The sequence below is a fragment of the Vitis riparia genome, chromosome 10, assembly GCF_004353265.1.
Source record: "Vitis riparia cultivar Riparia Gloire de Montpellier isolate 1030 chromosome 10, EGFV_Vit.rip_1.0, whole genome shotgun sequence".
Lineage (NCBI taxonomy): Eukaryota > Viridiplantae > Streptophyta > Magnoliopsida > Vitales > Vitaceae > Vitis > Vitis riparia.
In genome coordinates, this window is record NC_048440.1 from 20,657,149 (window position 1) to 20,672,099 (window position 14,951).

Consider the following 14,951-nt stretch of genomic DNA (forward strand, 5'->3'; position numbering starts at 1 on the left):
GACCTGAACACAGTTGACTCTTCATAGGGACACTTAAAACTCGGAATAAGATGCTCTTTTATTGAAAACCAAAGGGTTGGAAGTTGCCTGGTAGAACTATATCCAGGTCATAGCTTATAGAGCAGAGGTAGTGGATGTGTGGAAGATGGGAAGAGATGGCCAGCTTCCTCTGTTTGAAACAAAGGCTGCAAAGGGTAGAATCCTCTTTGGATTGTATGCAGTTTCAACCTTTGTGGGCATATGTTTGATTTGTGTTTACAGACTAACTCATCTACCAGAGGAAGGAGAAGTTGGAAGATGGCCTTGGATAGGATTGTTCTTATCAGAGCTCGGGTACATACTCTACTGGTTTATCACTGTGACAGTCAGATTGAAACCTATCTACCGCTACACGTTCAAAGATAGGCTTACACAAAGGTCCCTCTCTTTCTTTTCTTCTTATCCAATCTCTTTCTCTTGCTAATCCTGACCTTGAAACAGGTATGAGAAGGTTTTACCTGGGATAGACATATTTGTGTGCACTGCCAACCCCATTATTGAACCACCAACTATGGTCATCAACACAGTTCTCTCAGTCATGGCTTACGACTATCCGCCTGAGAAGCTGAGCGTCTATCTATCCGATGATGGTGGGTCATGTCTAACATTTTATGCTCTCCTAGAGGCCTCTCAGTTCTCAAAGATATGGCTACCATTTTGCAAGAAATTCAAAGTTGAACCCAGATGCCCAGAAGCTTATTTTAGCTCTACTTCTGAACCACATCATGATGATACTCTAATGGCTGAGGAATGGTCATCCATCAAGGTAAAGTTTGCTTATTTTATATCCATGTCTTTCTTCACATCTGTCTGTTGCTCTTCCTGCAACAATGGCAAAATGGATGATATTCTCTTTTTCTTCAAACAGAGTCCTGAATTATAACAAATTCTTAGGAATATAACAATCTGAACAACACAATCAATTTTGAGTAGTTCATATTCGGCAACAATGATAAAATGGATGAGCTCATCTTTTTCTTCAAACGGAGTCCAGCATATTATTCAAAGAATGAGATTGTATGGTTCCAAAAGTTTAGGTATAAGATGCCCATCTCCTAATAAAGGTACCGTAAAAAAATTAATTTCTTACGAATATGCCAAGCTGCACGTCACAGTCAACTTTGAACGGTTCATATCCACCAATGCTTGCATTGGCCAGAGTCCATTTCAAGCTCTGCATCTGTCCACAGAAACAATGTCCACTCCAATCCGGACAAATTTTTTCATCTGGACCGCAACCTCCGATGCATTGAAATGTTCAAATCATTGATTGAACTGTCCTTTGAAATAACAAAAGTGGCGTGTACACTATCTCATATCAACTTCAAACTTAAAAGACTAAAAACTTATCTTTTATTTATTTACTTATTTCCGTCACAGAAATTATATGAAGATATGAGGAACCGGATAGAATCTGCTATGAAGGTGGGCCAAATTTCAGAAGAAATACGCAAACAACACAAAGGATTTGGAGAGTGGGACTTGGTTTCTGATCCACGGAATCATCAAACCATTCTTCAAGTACTTCTGACTGTCTTTTATGCTTTACAAGCGTATCCTTTTATTCACATCCGATATACAAGCATATACTTTTCATTATCAGATATAGATCTTAGGAACTCATATCATGATGGGCAAAGCCTATCAGAGGAACCGAAGGATGTAAAAAAGAAAGAGAACGAATAATTCTTCATTTTCTCCTAATGTTTGATCTTATTAATCTTCTGCTAATTTCACAGATACTAATTGATGGGAGAGATATCAAAGCTATGGATGTTGAAGGCCAACCTTTGCCAACTCTAGTATACTTGTCTCGTGAGAAGAGACCCAAATACGCCCACAACTTTAAGGCAGGAGCCATGAATGCCTTGGTAAGCTATAACTCATTATGCTTGAAATCCAGATTTGCAACTACACATGGACAGATGCATTGATGAATTGGTATATATTATGATCATCTTGAATGAATAGATAAGGGTGTCATCAAGGATAAGCAATGGTGAGATTATTCTTAATGTGGACTGTGACATGTACTCGAACAATTCAGAATCGGTGAAAGATGCACTGTGCTTCTTGATGGATGAAGAGACAGGCCGTGAGATTGCCTATGTACAGTTTCCACAGTGCTTCAACAACATCACAAAGAATGACTTATATGCTAGCTCCTTAAATGTTATCATGGAGGTGGGCACTTACCCAGAGTATAAATAATTTTAAGTTTTAACCCATTGAAAGAATTCTAACACTAGCAACTCTTCTGTGTAAAATTTCTATGATCAAGGTGGAGCTAGCAGGTTTTGATAGCAATGGAGGGCCTTGCTATATTGGCACTGGGTGCTTTCACAGGAGAGAGACTCTTTGTGGGAAGAAGTATGATATGGAATGTGAGAGAGAGCAGACAACAAGAAACAATGACGGAAAGATAGAAGAAAGTGCAAGTGTACTAGAAGAAACATGCAAAGTTCTTGCAAGTTGCAGCTATGAAGATAACACTCAGTGGGGAAAGGAGGTTCCTCTCTCTCTCTCTCTCTCTCACACACACACACACACTCCTTAAGTCACACACACAGATATGTAACCTTATATCTATTCATTTGCAGATGGGCTTGAAGTATGGTTGTCCAGTGGAAGATGTCCTGACAGGGCTATCAATACAATGCAGAGGTTGGAAATCAATCTATTTCACTCCCGAAAGGAAAGCGTTCCTTGGCGTTGCACCAACCACACTACTGCAATCACTGATACAACATAAGAGATGGAGTGAAGGTGATTTTCAGATATTCCTCTCAAGTTACTGTCCCTTCACATATGGGCATAAAAGGATTCCCCTTAAACTTCAAATTTCCTACTGTATCTTCTTGTTGTGGGCCCCAAACTGCTTGCCTACTCTATACTATGTCGCCATACCATCGCTTTGTCTCCTGAAAGGCATCTCCTTGTTTCCAAAGGTATAAGCCTCAAGTTATTAAACAGATGCTACATAATTTGATTGTTAAGAAATTGACCATCTTGTGCCTTCAGATTTCAAGCCTATGGATCCTACCTTTTGCTTATGTCATGAGCAGCAGCTGTGCATACAGTTTGGGCGAGTTTATTTGGTGTGGTGGTACTCTCCTGGGTTGGTGGAATGATCAAAGGATGTGGGTCTTTAAGAGAACAACTTCCCACTTCTTTGGCTTTTCAGAAGCCATATTGAAGCAGTTAGGATTTTCTAGGTCTTCCTTTGCAGTCACTTCCAAGGTGGCAGATGAAGAAGAATCTAAGAGGTTTGAGCAAGAGGTCATGGAGTTCGGTGCCGCTTCACCAATGTTCACCATTTTAGCCACGCTGGCTTTGCTCAACCTGTTCACTTTTGTTGGAGGCATAAAGAGGGTGATTATTGATATGCAAGCTCAGGTTTTAGACTCTCTCTTATTGCAGATTCTTCTATGCGGGGTTCTGGTTCTCATGAACCTCCCAGTATACCATGGCCTCTTCTTCCGAAAGGACGCGACCAGAATGCCCTGCTCTGTCACATATCAATCAATTGCCTTCGCTCTACTGGCTTGTTCACTAGCCTTATATTAGAACATAACGCAAAGCAACTTTCTACTTAAAACTTTGCATCAAGTAATACTTTGCAGATGTTTTTCTATGAACTCGCTCTGTACCCAGTAATATATTCTAGGAAAGGAACTTTCTATTTGTCATGGTAAGAATATGATCATTGCATAACCTATCTCTTTTACACAACAGCTAGCTGAGAAACCTTTGCTTAATTTAACAACAAGGGTGAAGAAATTGGAACTTCTAGTCAAGTCAGAAGATTGGTGCTTCCTAAGAAGCACAGGGGAATTGGTGGGTTTTAGGGGTTATCAGGAAATCTTACCCTGTTTCCCCTAATTTTGACTTTTTGGCTCTGCATTGAGATGCTCACACGGAGACCAACAATGAAGGGAAGTATAAACTCCTTGATCCTTTTCTTTCTAAAGGTTGCTTTTATTTTCTTCGTATGTTCACATTTTACAAAAACTTAAACGAGGCAATAGTACCCTTCATGAAACAATGTCATTTTTCATTCAAATATTAAAGTCTACTCTATGTATAGACTTTCCCTCATCAACCTGCCTCCACATCAGAAAAACATCCTTTTTCCGCAAGGACAAGGGCCTCTGTTGCATACAAGTCGATTACTTTAGCCTTGTATTAGTCTTTCTGTATGGGTAAGCAAAGTGTGTCCTTTCCACAACCCACTTTGTATGCATTGCATATTACATCATTTTACTTCTAGGTACCGGTGTATGTTGATCTTGTATAGAGGATAAGATCAGTACATGAGCAACTCCTTCACGCATCAGTCCACCCCCAACCCCTTCATATGTAAGGCCTGTGCAATGCTACATACCATGCTCTAGTACCACCTCCCCACAGATAGACGTGTGTTGCCACAATGTCATGCTGTTACTCCGCAATCGCCTACCCACCTCTAGGCATGTCGGCAAAATTTGGAACGAGGTATGTTTTAAAGTGTTCCAAAAAAACAATTGGAAAAACAAAGAATACGTCTGAACTTTATATTATACAACAATGTATAATATTTTTAGAGAAAATAAATTAAGAAATATATTTTTCTCAATGCATTTTTATTTTTAACTTTTTTATATAGAGAACATGCATGCTGCCCTAGTGTTCTCAAGACATGACATGAGGCTTACGAAGGTGCATGGAAAACGTGGCCCACCGTGAACCTTTTTAAAAAGATAAGATAAATTAAATTAAACAAAATTATAATTTAAGAAAGGTTATATTAAATTAATCTTTTTCTTCTCCATATTCATGTTCATTTTTTAAACTTCAACTTAATTTTCTTCCTCAAGGTTGATCTCCAAATCCAAAGTATAATTGGTAAGAAAAGAGGCAAGAGATATTAGTAATGCAAGGCCCTTCAACTTGAACTTCTCAATCTTCAAAAGTAGTTCAAAAAAAAAGAGGACCTGAACACAGTTGGCTCTTGATAGGGACATTTAGAACGAGTAAGATGTTCTTATAATGAAACCAAAGGGTTGATGGTTGACGGTTGCTTGGTAGAACTACATCAAGGTCATAGCTTATACAACAGAGGTAGTGAATGTGTGGAAGATGGGAAGAGATGGCCAGCTTCCTCTGTTTGAAACAAAGGCTGCAAAGGGTAGACTCCTCTTTGGATTGTATGCTGTTTCAACCTTTGTGGGCATATGTTTGATTTGTGTTTACAGACTAACTCATCTACCAGAGGAAGGCGAAGTTGGAAGATGGCCTTGGATAGGATTGTTCTTATCAGAGCTTTGGTACATACTCTACTGGTTTGTCATCCTGTCTGTAAGATGGAGCCCCATCTACCGCAACACCTTCAAAGACAGACTTACCCAAAGGTCTCTCTCTTTATTCTCTTCTTCTCCTATCTCTTTCTCTGGCTAATCCTGACCTTGAAACAGGTATGAGAAGGTTTTACCTGGGATAGACATATTTGTGTGCACTGCCAACCCCATTATAGAACCACCAACTATGGTCATCAACACAGTCCTATCAGTCATGGCTTACGACTATCAGCCTGAGAAGCTGAGCATCTATCTATCCGATGATGGTGGGTCATGTCTAACATTTTATGCTCTCCTAGAGGCCTCTCAGTTCTCAAAGATATGGCTACCATTTTGCAAGAAATTCAAAGTTGAACCCAGATGCCCAGAAGCTTATTTTAGCTCTACTCCTAAACCACATCATGATGATCCTCTAATGGCTGAGGAATGGTCATCCATCAAGGTAAAGTTGTTTATTTCATACCCATGTCTTCCTTCGCATCTGTCAGTCGTTCTTCCTGCAACAATGGTAAAATGGATGAGTTTCTCTTTTTCTTCAAACAGAGTCCTGCATTATCATTCAAAGAATGAGATTGTATGATTCCAAATACTTATATGTAAGATACCCATTTCCTAGTTAAGACACCCATAAGCCGAACAAATTCTTAGGAACATAACAATCTGAACAACACAATCATAGCAATTCTTTGCATTAGCCAGAGTCTATTTCAAGTTCAAGATCTCTCCACAGAAAATCTGGTCCAGTTCAATTGGGACATATTTCTTCATCTGGACCACAACCTCAACTCTTCTTTCTGTAGTTTACAACAATACAAAATGTTCAAATCATTAGTAGAGATGTCCTTTGCAATAGGAGAAGGAGGTGGGATTTAAACCATCTCCTATGTTCTTCAATTTTATAAAGACTTCAAATGTTGTCTTTTGCTCATTTATGTATTGTTTTCTGTCACAGAAATTATACGAGGATATGAGGAACCGGATAGAAGCTGTTATGAACATGGGCCAAATTACAGAAGAAATACGCAAACAACACAAAGGATTTGGAGAGTGGAACTTGGCTTCTGAGCCGCAGAATCATCAAACCATACTTCAAGTACTTCTCACTGTCTTTTATGTTTTACAGAAGGATTTATTCACATCTGATATTTGAGCATATCCTTTTTATTATCACTTATGGATTTTAGGAACTTATAACATAATGGGCATAACCTATCAGCAGAATCAAAGGAAACGATGTAACAAAGAGGAAAATGAATTGTTCTGCATATTTTCAGCATATTTGATATTGTGAATCTTCTACTAATTTCACAGATACTAATTGATGGGAGAGATGGAAAAGCTGTGGATGTCGAAGGTCAACCCTTGCCAACTCTAGTATATTTGTCTCGTGAGAAGAGACCCAAATACCACCACAACTTTAAAGCTGGAGCCATGAATACCCTGGTATGCGACTACAACACATCCAGTGATGAATTGGCGTGTGTTTTATGATCATGATGATCTTTTCATTATCGTGACTGAATGAATAGATAAGGGTGTCATCAAGGATAAGCAATGGTGAGATTATTCTCAATGTGGACTGTGACATGTACTCCAACAATTCAGAATCAGTCAGAGATGCTCTGTGCTTCTTCATGGATGAAGAGTCAGGCCATGAGATTGCATATGTACAGTTTCCACAGTGCTTCAACAACATCACCAAGAATGATTTGTATGCCAATTCCTTAAATGTATGCATGGAGGTGGGCATTTAACCAGAACATAGATAATTTTAAATCTTTGAAAGAATTCTAACACTTGTGACTCTTCTGTGTAAAATTTCTATGATCAAGGTGGAGCTAGCAGGTTTTGATAGCAATGGAGGGCCTAGCTATATTGGCACTGGGTGCTTTCACAGGAGAGAGACTCTTTGTGGGAAGAAGTATAGTGAGGAATGTGAGAGAGAGCAGACAACGAGAAACAACAATGAAAGGATAGAAGAAAATGCAAGTGTACTAGAAGAAACATGCAAAGTTCTTGCAAGTTGCAGCTATGAAGATTACACTCAGTGGGGAAAGGAGGTTCCTACCTCTCTCTCTCCCTCACACACACACACACACTCCTTCAGTCACATAGACAGATACGTAACTTCATATCTATTCATTTGCAGATGGGTTTGAAGTACGGTTGTCCAGTGGAAGATACACTTACAGGGCTATCAATACAATGCAGAGGTTGGAAATCAATCTATTTCACTCCAGAAAGGAAAGCTTTCCTGGGAGTTGCACCAACCACACTACTGCAATCACTGATACAACATAAGAGATGGGCTGAAGGTGATTTTCAGATCTTCCTGTCAAGCTACTGTCCCTTCACGTACGGGCATAAAATGATTCCCCTTAAACTTCAAATTTCCTACTGTCTCTTCTTGCTGTTGGCTCCAAACTGCTTGCCTACTCTATACTATGTCACCATACCATCACTTTGTCTCCTCAAAGGCATCTCCTTGTTTCCAAAGGTATCAACCTGAAGTTATGAAACAGATGCTACATACTTTGATTGATATGAAATTAATGATCTTGTGTCTTCAGATTTCAAGCCTATGGATCCTACCTTTTGCACATGTCATCAGCAGCAGCTGTGCATACAGCTTGGGTGAGTTTATTTGGTGTGGTGGCACACTCCTGGGTTGGTGGAATGATCAAAGGATGTGGGTGTTTAAGAGAACAACTTCCCACTTCTTTGGTTTTTCAAAAACCATATTGAAGCTGTTAGGGTTTGCTAAGTCTTCCTTTGCAGTCACTTCGAAGGTGGCTGATGAGAAAGAATCTAAGAGGTTTGAGAAAGAAGTCATGGAGTTTGGTGCTCCTTCACCAATGTTCACCATTTTAGCTACACTAGCTTTGCTCAATCTGTTTGCTTTTATTGGAGGCATAAAGAGGATGATTATGGATGTGCCAGCTCATGTTTTAGACTCTCTCTTATTGCAACTTCTTCTATGTGGAGTTCTGGTTTTCATAAACCTCCCAGTATACCAAGGTCTCTTTCTCCAAAAGGATGCAAGCAGAGTGCCCTACTCTGTCACATATCAATCAATTGCCTTCACTCTATTGGCTTGTTCAATAGCCTTATATTAGAACATTATGCAAAGCAACTTTCTACTTAAAACTTTGCATCAAGTAACACTTAGAAGATGTTTTTCTATGAACCAACTCTGTACCAAGTAATATGAAGATGTTTTTCTATGAACTCACTCTGTACCAAGTAATATGTTGAAGGAAAGGAACTTTTTATTTGTAATGGTAAGAAAATGTTCGTTGCACAAAATATCTTGGTCACACAGTAGCTAGCTGAGGAACAACTCAATTTCTTCATAACTTGGAATGTCCCAACGTTGCAACTGGCCTGCAACATGCAAAGTTCTTAAAAATTGAATACAGTAGTCATTAAATAATAATAATAATAACAACAACAACAACAACAACAACAACAACAACAATAACTTAAGATTTGTTTCCTCTTCTGAATATAACAGTAAGGATGGAAAAATGTGAATTTCTAGTCAACTCGTAAGGTTAGTGCTTCCTAGGAATCACAGGAGAATTGGTAAGTTTAGGGGTTATCAGGGGATTTTACCCTCGTTCCTTTTATTTTAAATTTTTTAGCTCAGCAGTGAGATATTCATTCAGATACCAATACTGAAGGAAAATATAAAATCCATGATCCTTTTCCTTCTAAAGATTAAAATAAATGGTTTATGGACACTCTATAGTTGACCCTGTTGAAATCACAGAGTTTAGAAAGGTGCAATTACAACTGAAACATTGAAAACAACAGTTTGAAATATGGAGACTCGGATCTATCTCCCAACTGGAGTTTTCCCTTTTTCCTTGTTGATAAACCAAGAAAACCAATGGTTGAATATAAAAGTTTGTAGTTTTGATTTCAAGGTTGTGTATTGTATTTTTATTCATAATCTTTGGTAGTGTTCACTAGTTCAGAGTTGGACCAATAGTTCCAAAAATTCCAAAATTTTAAGGCAAGGATATTTGTTTTGATCACATCAGACAATCAACCATGAATTACAGCATGATTGAACTCTATAATAAAGCTGGATATGAATACAACAGACACTAGTATGCCAATGATTTCAAATAGCTGGCAAACAAACCCCAAAATTTTCTTTGATGTAAAGCTCTAGAACTTAGAACAACATTCTAGCACAGAAAACCCACCAAATGTATATGCCTTAGCAGTAATATGAATGTTGAAGTGACTAAATTTAGCTTATGAACCTCACCAAATGTAAAATGCTTACATGAGCTCTAGAACAAGGGCAGATGCTCCTCCTCCACCATTGCAGATACCACCAACTCCATACTTCCCATTCTTCTGTCTTAGTATCTGCAACACCATTAATCAAGCAAAAAAAACACTTAGAAAACACCAAGAAGAACTAGTAACTGAAGTGATTAATGTCTCCCCACATTTCCAGAGACAGACCTCAATCTCCCACATGGTTTTCAATACAGAAAAGAAGAAAATCAGAGTTCAGAGAGAGAGAATTGTCAAGGAAGTATTTGCTTGTATTGAAAAAAAATCTTTTGACTTATGCAGAACCAAGATAAGCTGCCATGAATATACCCCTAACAATGTGACCAAGATACGAGCACCACTGCAACCTATTGGATGTCCCAAAGATACAGCTCCACCATGAACATTGACCTTTTCCTGAATCCACAAAAGAGCACATGCTTATAGAGGCAGAAATCTGAAAATGGTCAGGAAAATAAAATTGTGCAAAACTGAAGTAAACAAATTCAATGTATAGTAAGTCGCTATAGGTTAAAAAAAACAAAAGTAGAGACGGTGAACTAGAGCACTCACAGGATCAAGACCAAGCAACTTTTGATTGGCAAGAGCTACAACCTGCAGAAAACAAATGAGATCATAAAATCAGCATAAACTGTTACTTGATAAAAGAGATGGTAGAAGTATAACAAGCACAAGAATAAATCCTTACAGCGAAAGCCTCGTTTATTTCATAGTAATCAATTTGAGAAGCCTTCAGGCCAGCATTAGAAATAGCTTTTGGTATTGCAAGGGCTGGGGTAGTTGTAAACAACTCAGGTGCCTGCCCAAGCCAATCATGTTTTAGTATCAAGTCATCTGTGGTCATATCAAGATCGAAACAGATACAAGTTAACTTTTTAACAGTACCTGAGCAGCATCACCATATCCTGCAATCTTAGCAATCACTTGGAGTCTAAGCTCAACTGCCTTCTTACCACTCACTAGCACTAATGCAGCCGCACCATCACTGTCCACAAGCGAATAGCACCAACTTACAGTGAAATGATTGGCAACACCTCAAGGGTTGACATGCTTGGTTACACAGAAATATGCAACAGAAATCTATCAAAGCAATACCTGGGTTTAACTAAAACCTGATGAACTAAAAGAACCATTATCTCTTTAGTGGGTTAACAAAAAAGTATATGCCCCTAACTTAGATGTTTAGATATGAAATTTAGTTATTTATTTTCAAAGTGAAGCCCTATACAAAGAGTCTGGGAAGAGTTTCTCATTTTGGCCAGATGCTTGGGAAATTCAATTGTTCATCTCACATGCTACAACAAGATAAGGTGTTTGAGACTCTTAAGGAAAAGGCAGCATGCGAGAGCACACACACATACCTTATGCTAGAAGCATTCCCTGCAGTAACTGAACCCCCATCCTTGAAACTTGGTCGAAGTTTCCTTAGTTTTGCAGCATCAAACTGTCAAGATGGAAATTGATATCTTAGAAAGCAAGTAAAAGTCAACAAATAGCAAGGAAAATGGATGGCATTGAGAACCCAGAACATGAATTTGTTGCTTGACAGGTAAGGTAATTACTGGGTTAAAGATGATCTCACTAATACTATTTGGTGATTAGATCCTATATATTTGTTTTGATACATCAACTTACCCATTACATTACAGTAATGGCCAGGCCCCTTTTAGTTGGTGAAGATTGAAATGGCTTGATAGAAAATCGAAGAATGATTCAGCATATTAGGCAAAGTACTTAAAATGAAGAGAATGGCACAGGATTGCTTATATCAATAACCAGTGGCAAAGGGCAGAGTGGCGTCAACAACTTGTCCCAAATTACATGTATGAATAAGATATTTATATTTCAGATGGTGTACGTGAATCCCTATACCCATAAATTCTATTTACCTTTCCTAGACCTTCATCCTTATCAACAAGTGTAGATGGTTTTCCTCTCCCTCCAGATACTTCAACCTGTATGTATAAAACCATGAATTAATAATGAAAATTTACCATATATTAAACTTTCTACCATTTAGCATGGAATTAAGAATCAAACCGGAATTATTTCCCATGCAAAGGCACCATTATTTTGTGCAGAAATACCACGCTCAAAACTCTGGATAGAGTAAGAATCCTGCAGAGACAACATAAATACAGCAAAGAAAAAGTCACATGGACCCAATTAGTATTTTCAAAGCCATTTACAGTATCTATAAGGAAAAATGATGTGTGATAGTCAACACATAAATCACCCTTGCAAGCAGTATCGTTCTTTTAATTTATGTTCAGTTGTTTTTCTTTAGATGCATGATTTCACCAAGAGTTCATAAACATGGGCACTTGAATGAAATTAGACCAAAGATTCAAAAAGTAGAAGAAGATACAAATTAATCACACCAGACTGATCATTGCAGACTGCTACCTGTTCTTCTCTTGTTATCGTATGCTGATCAGCACATATTTCTGCACAAATTCCCATTCCGAAATCATTGTAAACATCCCAGAGCCCATCCTTGATCATACCATCAACAATAGTATCATGCCCTAATCGAGATCCGTTCCTGTTCATAAGTACAGAGTCAGCTACAATGCATAGACACTTCTCCCCATTAGTAAGAACGGGAACAATATGTGGCCCAACAGGCTTAATTCACAAACTGAAGCAAGCAACTCAATAGACATGATCTATCACATGACCCGAAAAGCCAACCTTGCATATACTAGGTATTTAGGCGCATTAGACATACTTTCCATGCCACCAGCCACAACTACATCATTGACACCCAATTGGATAGACTGTGCAGCAAACATTATAGCTGGATCAAGAAGACAAAAAGGACAAGTCATACACTTTGATAATATTGTCCACATATGATAATTGACAACTCAAATTTATAGTTTCCCACAGATAATAGAATCTACCTTTCATCCCTGAAGCACAGACTTTGTTAATAGTGGTGCACACCACTGAATTCGGTATGCCCGCACCCAACGCCGCCTGTCTTGCCGGAGCTTGCCCCAAATTTGCACTCAGAACGTTCCCAAAGAACACCTCTTGGACCAGCGATGGATCAATATTTGCCCTTCTAAGAGCACCTACAGTTTCGTGATTGAATCGCAGAATTTCAGTCCCCAAAGGAATAAAATTGAAGTGGTTAGTGAAGTTAGGATAATTACCCCGAATAGCTATGGAGCCAAGCTTGGTGGCTGATAAAGACGAAAGGGAACCAAGAAAGCCGCCCATAGGGGTCCGCGCAACGCCCACGATGCAAACATCTGTTCCCAATGAAAACTCAAAAAAAAAAAAAAAAGCTGAGCAAACCCCTCGAATTCACATCAACAAAACTTCTCAAAATAAATTAAAGCACTATAATACTGAAAACAAGAAATCAAAAGCAAATACAGAACCTCGAGGTTTGATTGAATCATGAGGAGCCATGGAAGAAATCCACAGAGAGAGGAACGTGTATGTGGACGTGGATGTGGATCAGGAGAAATAAATAAGGGGGTATGCATCTACGGATAGACTTGGCAAATGAGAATCCATTTATTTGATGATGCAGCAGTTAAGGGGCTTCTCTTTCTACTTTGGGAAACTCAGTACACAGCTGCTCTGCTGGGGACCCACCATTTTATTTTGACTTTGCTCTTGGGTATGGTCTCCATGAATGTTGATCTCAGAGTAGGAAGAAGACGTCATCAGCAGTTACTAGTGTCAGTTTCCACGGTGCCTTCTGCTTATCTGCCTGGTGTGGTACATTGAACCGTTTCTGTGATTGGCGATCAAATTTTCTTTAATACTCAAGTGAAGTTTTACATGAGTTTATATAATGAACGACATAGTTTAAGTTAATTTAATTCCGATCAAATTTGTACGACTCCCAGATTGAATTTACGAAAAATATGTTGAATTTCAGACCTATTCATGGACCATACCAAATTTTATTAAATAGACTAAAATTAAATATTTACAACTCATGGAATGGGGATTAGGCACATTGTATAAAAGGTTTCGGTAGGATAAGATAAAAGATTTGGATATGATAAGAATTAACCAGCATTTTTTATGTGCATTTTCACTCTACCACGAGACTCACTTTTTATTTGATGAAAAACTTGGAATTGTCACTTATTTTTGTTTTCTTACTCGACGGCGAGACTCACTTTTTATTTGGTAAAAAATGTGATTTTTAGAAAAGATTTAGAGTCGCCACTTATTTTTGTTTTATTTTTAAAAAGAATAACAAAATAATAAAAAAAAAAATCCTAAGTGTGACTTTAAAGGAAAAACAGGTTTATGAAAAACCGAATCTAAATTCAGGGTCAAGTTACTTATTGAGAAGGTACGGTGTTAAGTCGTAGCAACCCTCTAAGCCTATATACATTCGGTCTCTACCAAGGATGAAAATATCGGTAATCACGGATATATCGGTAATTCGATTTTATGGATATATCGGATATATCGGAGATATTTTGGATATACTGGAGATATATCGGCGGATATTATTGGTAGGCTTAAAATTGTTAAAAACTCATAGAAATGCAAAAAAAACCTCATAATAATATAATTAGAAGTATAATAAACATTTTAAAGTTGTTTTATTGAAAAATTTGATATACATATGATATAATTTGCGATATTAGATGTAATTATATCATGTCGATCTATAAAAAATTTTAATTTCGTAATTGTTCTCATTATCAAGTCACATCAAATACTTCATTTCATTAAATAACAATAATTTGTACACATTACATTGCAATGTCCCTTTAGTACCAAAATGATGATCGATGTGGTTCAATGGGATTGATAGATGAAGGAACCCCGGCTTGCTGTTGGAGACAATATTGATACCAACTCAATGAGTCTCGATAATATTAGTTATAAATTCTAACATGCCATGCATATATCTCTTGAATCCTGCCTACTGCCTCTACATGGATAGGATACTCAAACTTCACCCATGTGTTAACATCAAATCCTTCTTCCCTGGAAGGGGAATAATGCGACATACCATACTCTTCATCTGTTGAACTTGAAGGTTGACCATAACTCATCACATGAGGAGGGTAGACGTTAACCTCATTCGAGGAGTCACTAAATTGAGTCCCTATACTCATAGATTCAAAACTCCCTGAAAGTAACTCCTCGTTATATGGTTCCATCATTCGTTCTCTTCCTCTATAAGGCCTCCCAATAGCTTCTATGCCTGGACCAACTCTTCTAGAGTCATGGTCTTCATCCTGTGTGCAGTGTGTGAAATCATTTTCACAAGTA

General features: G+C 38.1%; 3 protein-coding genes across 6 annotated transcripts; 2 read left to right on the forward strand and 1 right to left on the reverse strand.

Moving 5' to 3' along the window:
• Positions 1 to 52: 52 nt before the first annotated feature.
• On the forward strand, positions 53 to 3,753 carry LOC117923514 (cellulose synthase-like protein E6). 3 transcript variants are annotated; one of them, XM_034841839.1, is made up of 8 exons: positions 53 to 333; positions 481 to 805; positions 1,420 to 1,560; positions 1,779 to 1,910; positions 2,011 to 2,223; positions 2,321 to 2,548; positions 2,640 to 2,987; positions 3,061 to 3,753. In XM_034841839.1, the coding sequence occupies exons 1-8, from the start codon at positions 146 to 148 to the stop codon at positions 3,604 to 3,606; spliced, it is 2,121 nt and encodes a 706-aa protein (XP_034697730.1). In that variant the 5' UTR covers positions 53 to 145; the 3' UTR covers positions 3,607 to 3,753. The 3 variants fall into 3 exon arrangements, with proteins under 3 accessions (XP_034697730.1, XP_034697731.1, XP_034697729.1); XM_034841838.1 differs by having other exon boundaries at positions 54 to 417; XM_034841840.1 differs by lacking the exon at positions 1,420 to 1,560 and having other exon boundaries at positions 53 to 417.
• Positions 3,754 to 5,037: 1,284 nt separating this feature from the next.
• LOC117923516 (acetyl-CoA acetyltransferase, cytosolic 1) lies at positions 5,038 to 13,408 on the reverse strand. Of its 2 annotated transcripts, none has more exons than XM_034841843.1 (14): positions 13,082 to 13,408; positions 12,851 to 12,949; positions 12,596 to 12,769; positions 12,384 to 12,489; positions 12,096 to 12,234; positions 11,730 to 11,807; positions 11,579 to 11,644; positions 11,051 to 11,133; positions 10,575 to 10,674; positions 10,378 to 10,488; positions 10,242 to 10,283; positions 9,999 to 10,085; positions 9,673 to 9,758; positions 5,038 to 5,872 (listed from the first exon to the last, which is right to left on the reverse strand). In XM_034841843.1, the coding sequence occupies exons 1-14, from the start codon at positions 13,110 to 13,112 to the stop codon at positions 5,860 to 5,862; spliced, it is 1,215 nt and encodes a 404-aa protein (XP_034697734.1). In that variant the 5' UTR covers positions 13,113 to 13,408; the 3' UTR covers positions 5,038 to 5,859. The 2 variants fall into 2 exon arrangements, with proteins under 2 accessions (XP_034697734.1, XP_034697733.1); XM_034841842.1 differs by lacking the exon at positions 5,038 to 5,872 and adding an exon at positions 8,625 to 8,759 and having other exon boundaries at positions 13,082 to 13,407.
• On the forward strand, positions 5,138 to 8,644 carry LOC117923515 (cellulose synthase-like protein E6). Its single transcript, XM_034841841.1, has 8 exons — positions 5,138 to 5,429; positions 5,493 to 5,817; positions 6,328 to 6,468; positions 6,687 to 6,818; positions 6,905 to 7,117; positions 7,208 to 7,435; positions 7,525 to 7,872; positions 7,946 to 8,644. Exons 1-8 carry the CDS (start codon positions 5,158 to 5,160, stop codon positions 8,489 to 8,491), a joined length of 2,205 nt encoding a protein of 734 aa, XP_034697732.1. The 5' UTR covers positions 5,138 to 5,157; the 3' UTR covers positions 8,492 to 8,644.
• Positions 13,409 to 14,951: the final 1,543 nt, after the last annotated feature.

Excerpts from the sequence above, each read along its gene's own strand:
- LOC117923515 (XM_034841841.1), top strand. The coding sequence starts at position 5,158 with ATGGGAAGAGATGGCCAGCTTCCTCTGTTTGAAACAAAGGCTGCAAAG. Across the intron at positions 5,818-6,327 it reads AGGAATGGTCATCCATCAAG|AAATTATACGAGGATATGAG; the intron begins GTAAAGTTGTTT and ends TTTCTGTCACAG. Across the intron at positions 6,469-6,686 it reads ATCATCAAACCATACTTCAA|ATACTAATTGATGGGAGAGA; the intron begins GTACTTCTCACT and ends CTAATTTCACAG.
- LOC117923516 (XM_034841842.1), bottom strand. The coding sequence starts at position 13,112 with ATGGCTCCTCATGATTCAATCAAACCTCGAG. Across the intron at positions 12,770-12,850 it reads TGGCTCCATAGCTATTCGGG|GTGCTCTTAGAAGGGCAAAT; the intron begins GTAATTATCCTA and ends ACGAAACTGTAG. Across the intron at positions 8,760-9,672 it reads GCCCTTGTTCTAGAGCTCAT|GCCAGTTGCAACGTTGGGAC; the intron begins GTAAGCATTTTA and ends TGCATGTTGCAG.
- LOC117923514 (XM_034841838.1), top strand. The coding sequence starts at position 146 with ATGGGAAGAGATGGCCAGCTTCCTCTGTTTGAAACAAAGGCTGCAAAG. Across the intron at positions 1,561-1,778 it reads ATCATCAAACCATTCTTCAA|ATACTAATTGATGGGAGAGA; the intron begins GTACTTCTGACT and ends CTAATTTCACAG. Across the intron at positions 2,549-2,639 it reads ACACTCAGTGGGGAAAGGAG|ATGGGCTTGAAGTATGGTTG; the intron begins GTTCCTCTCTCT and ends ATTCATTTGCAG.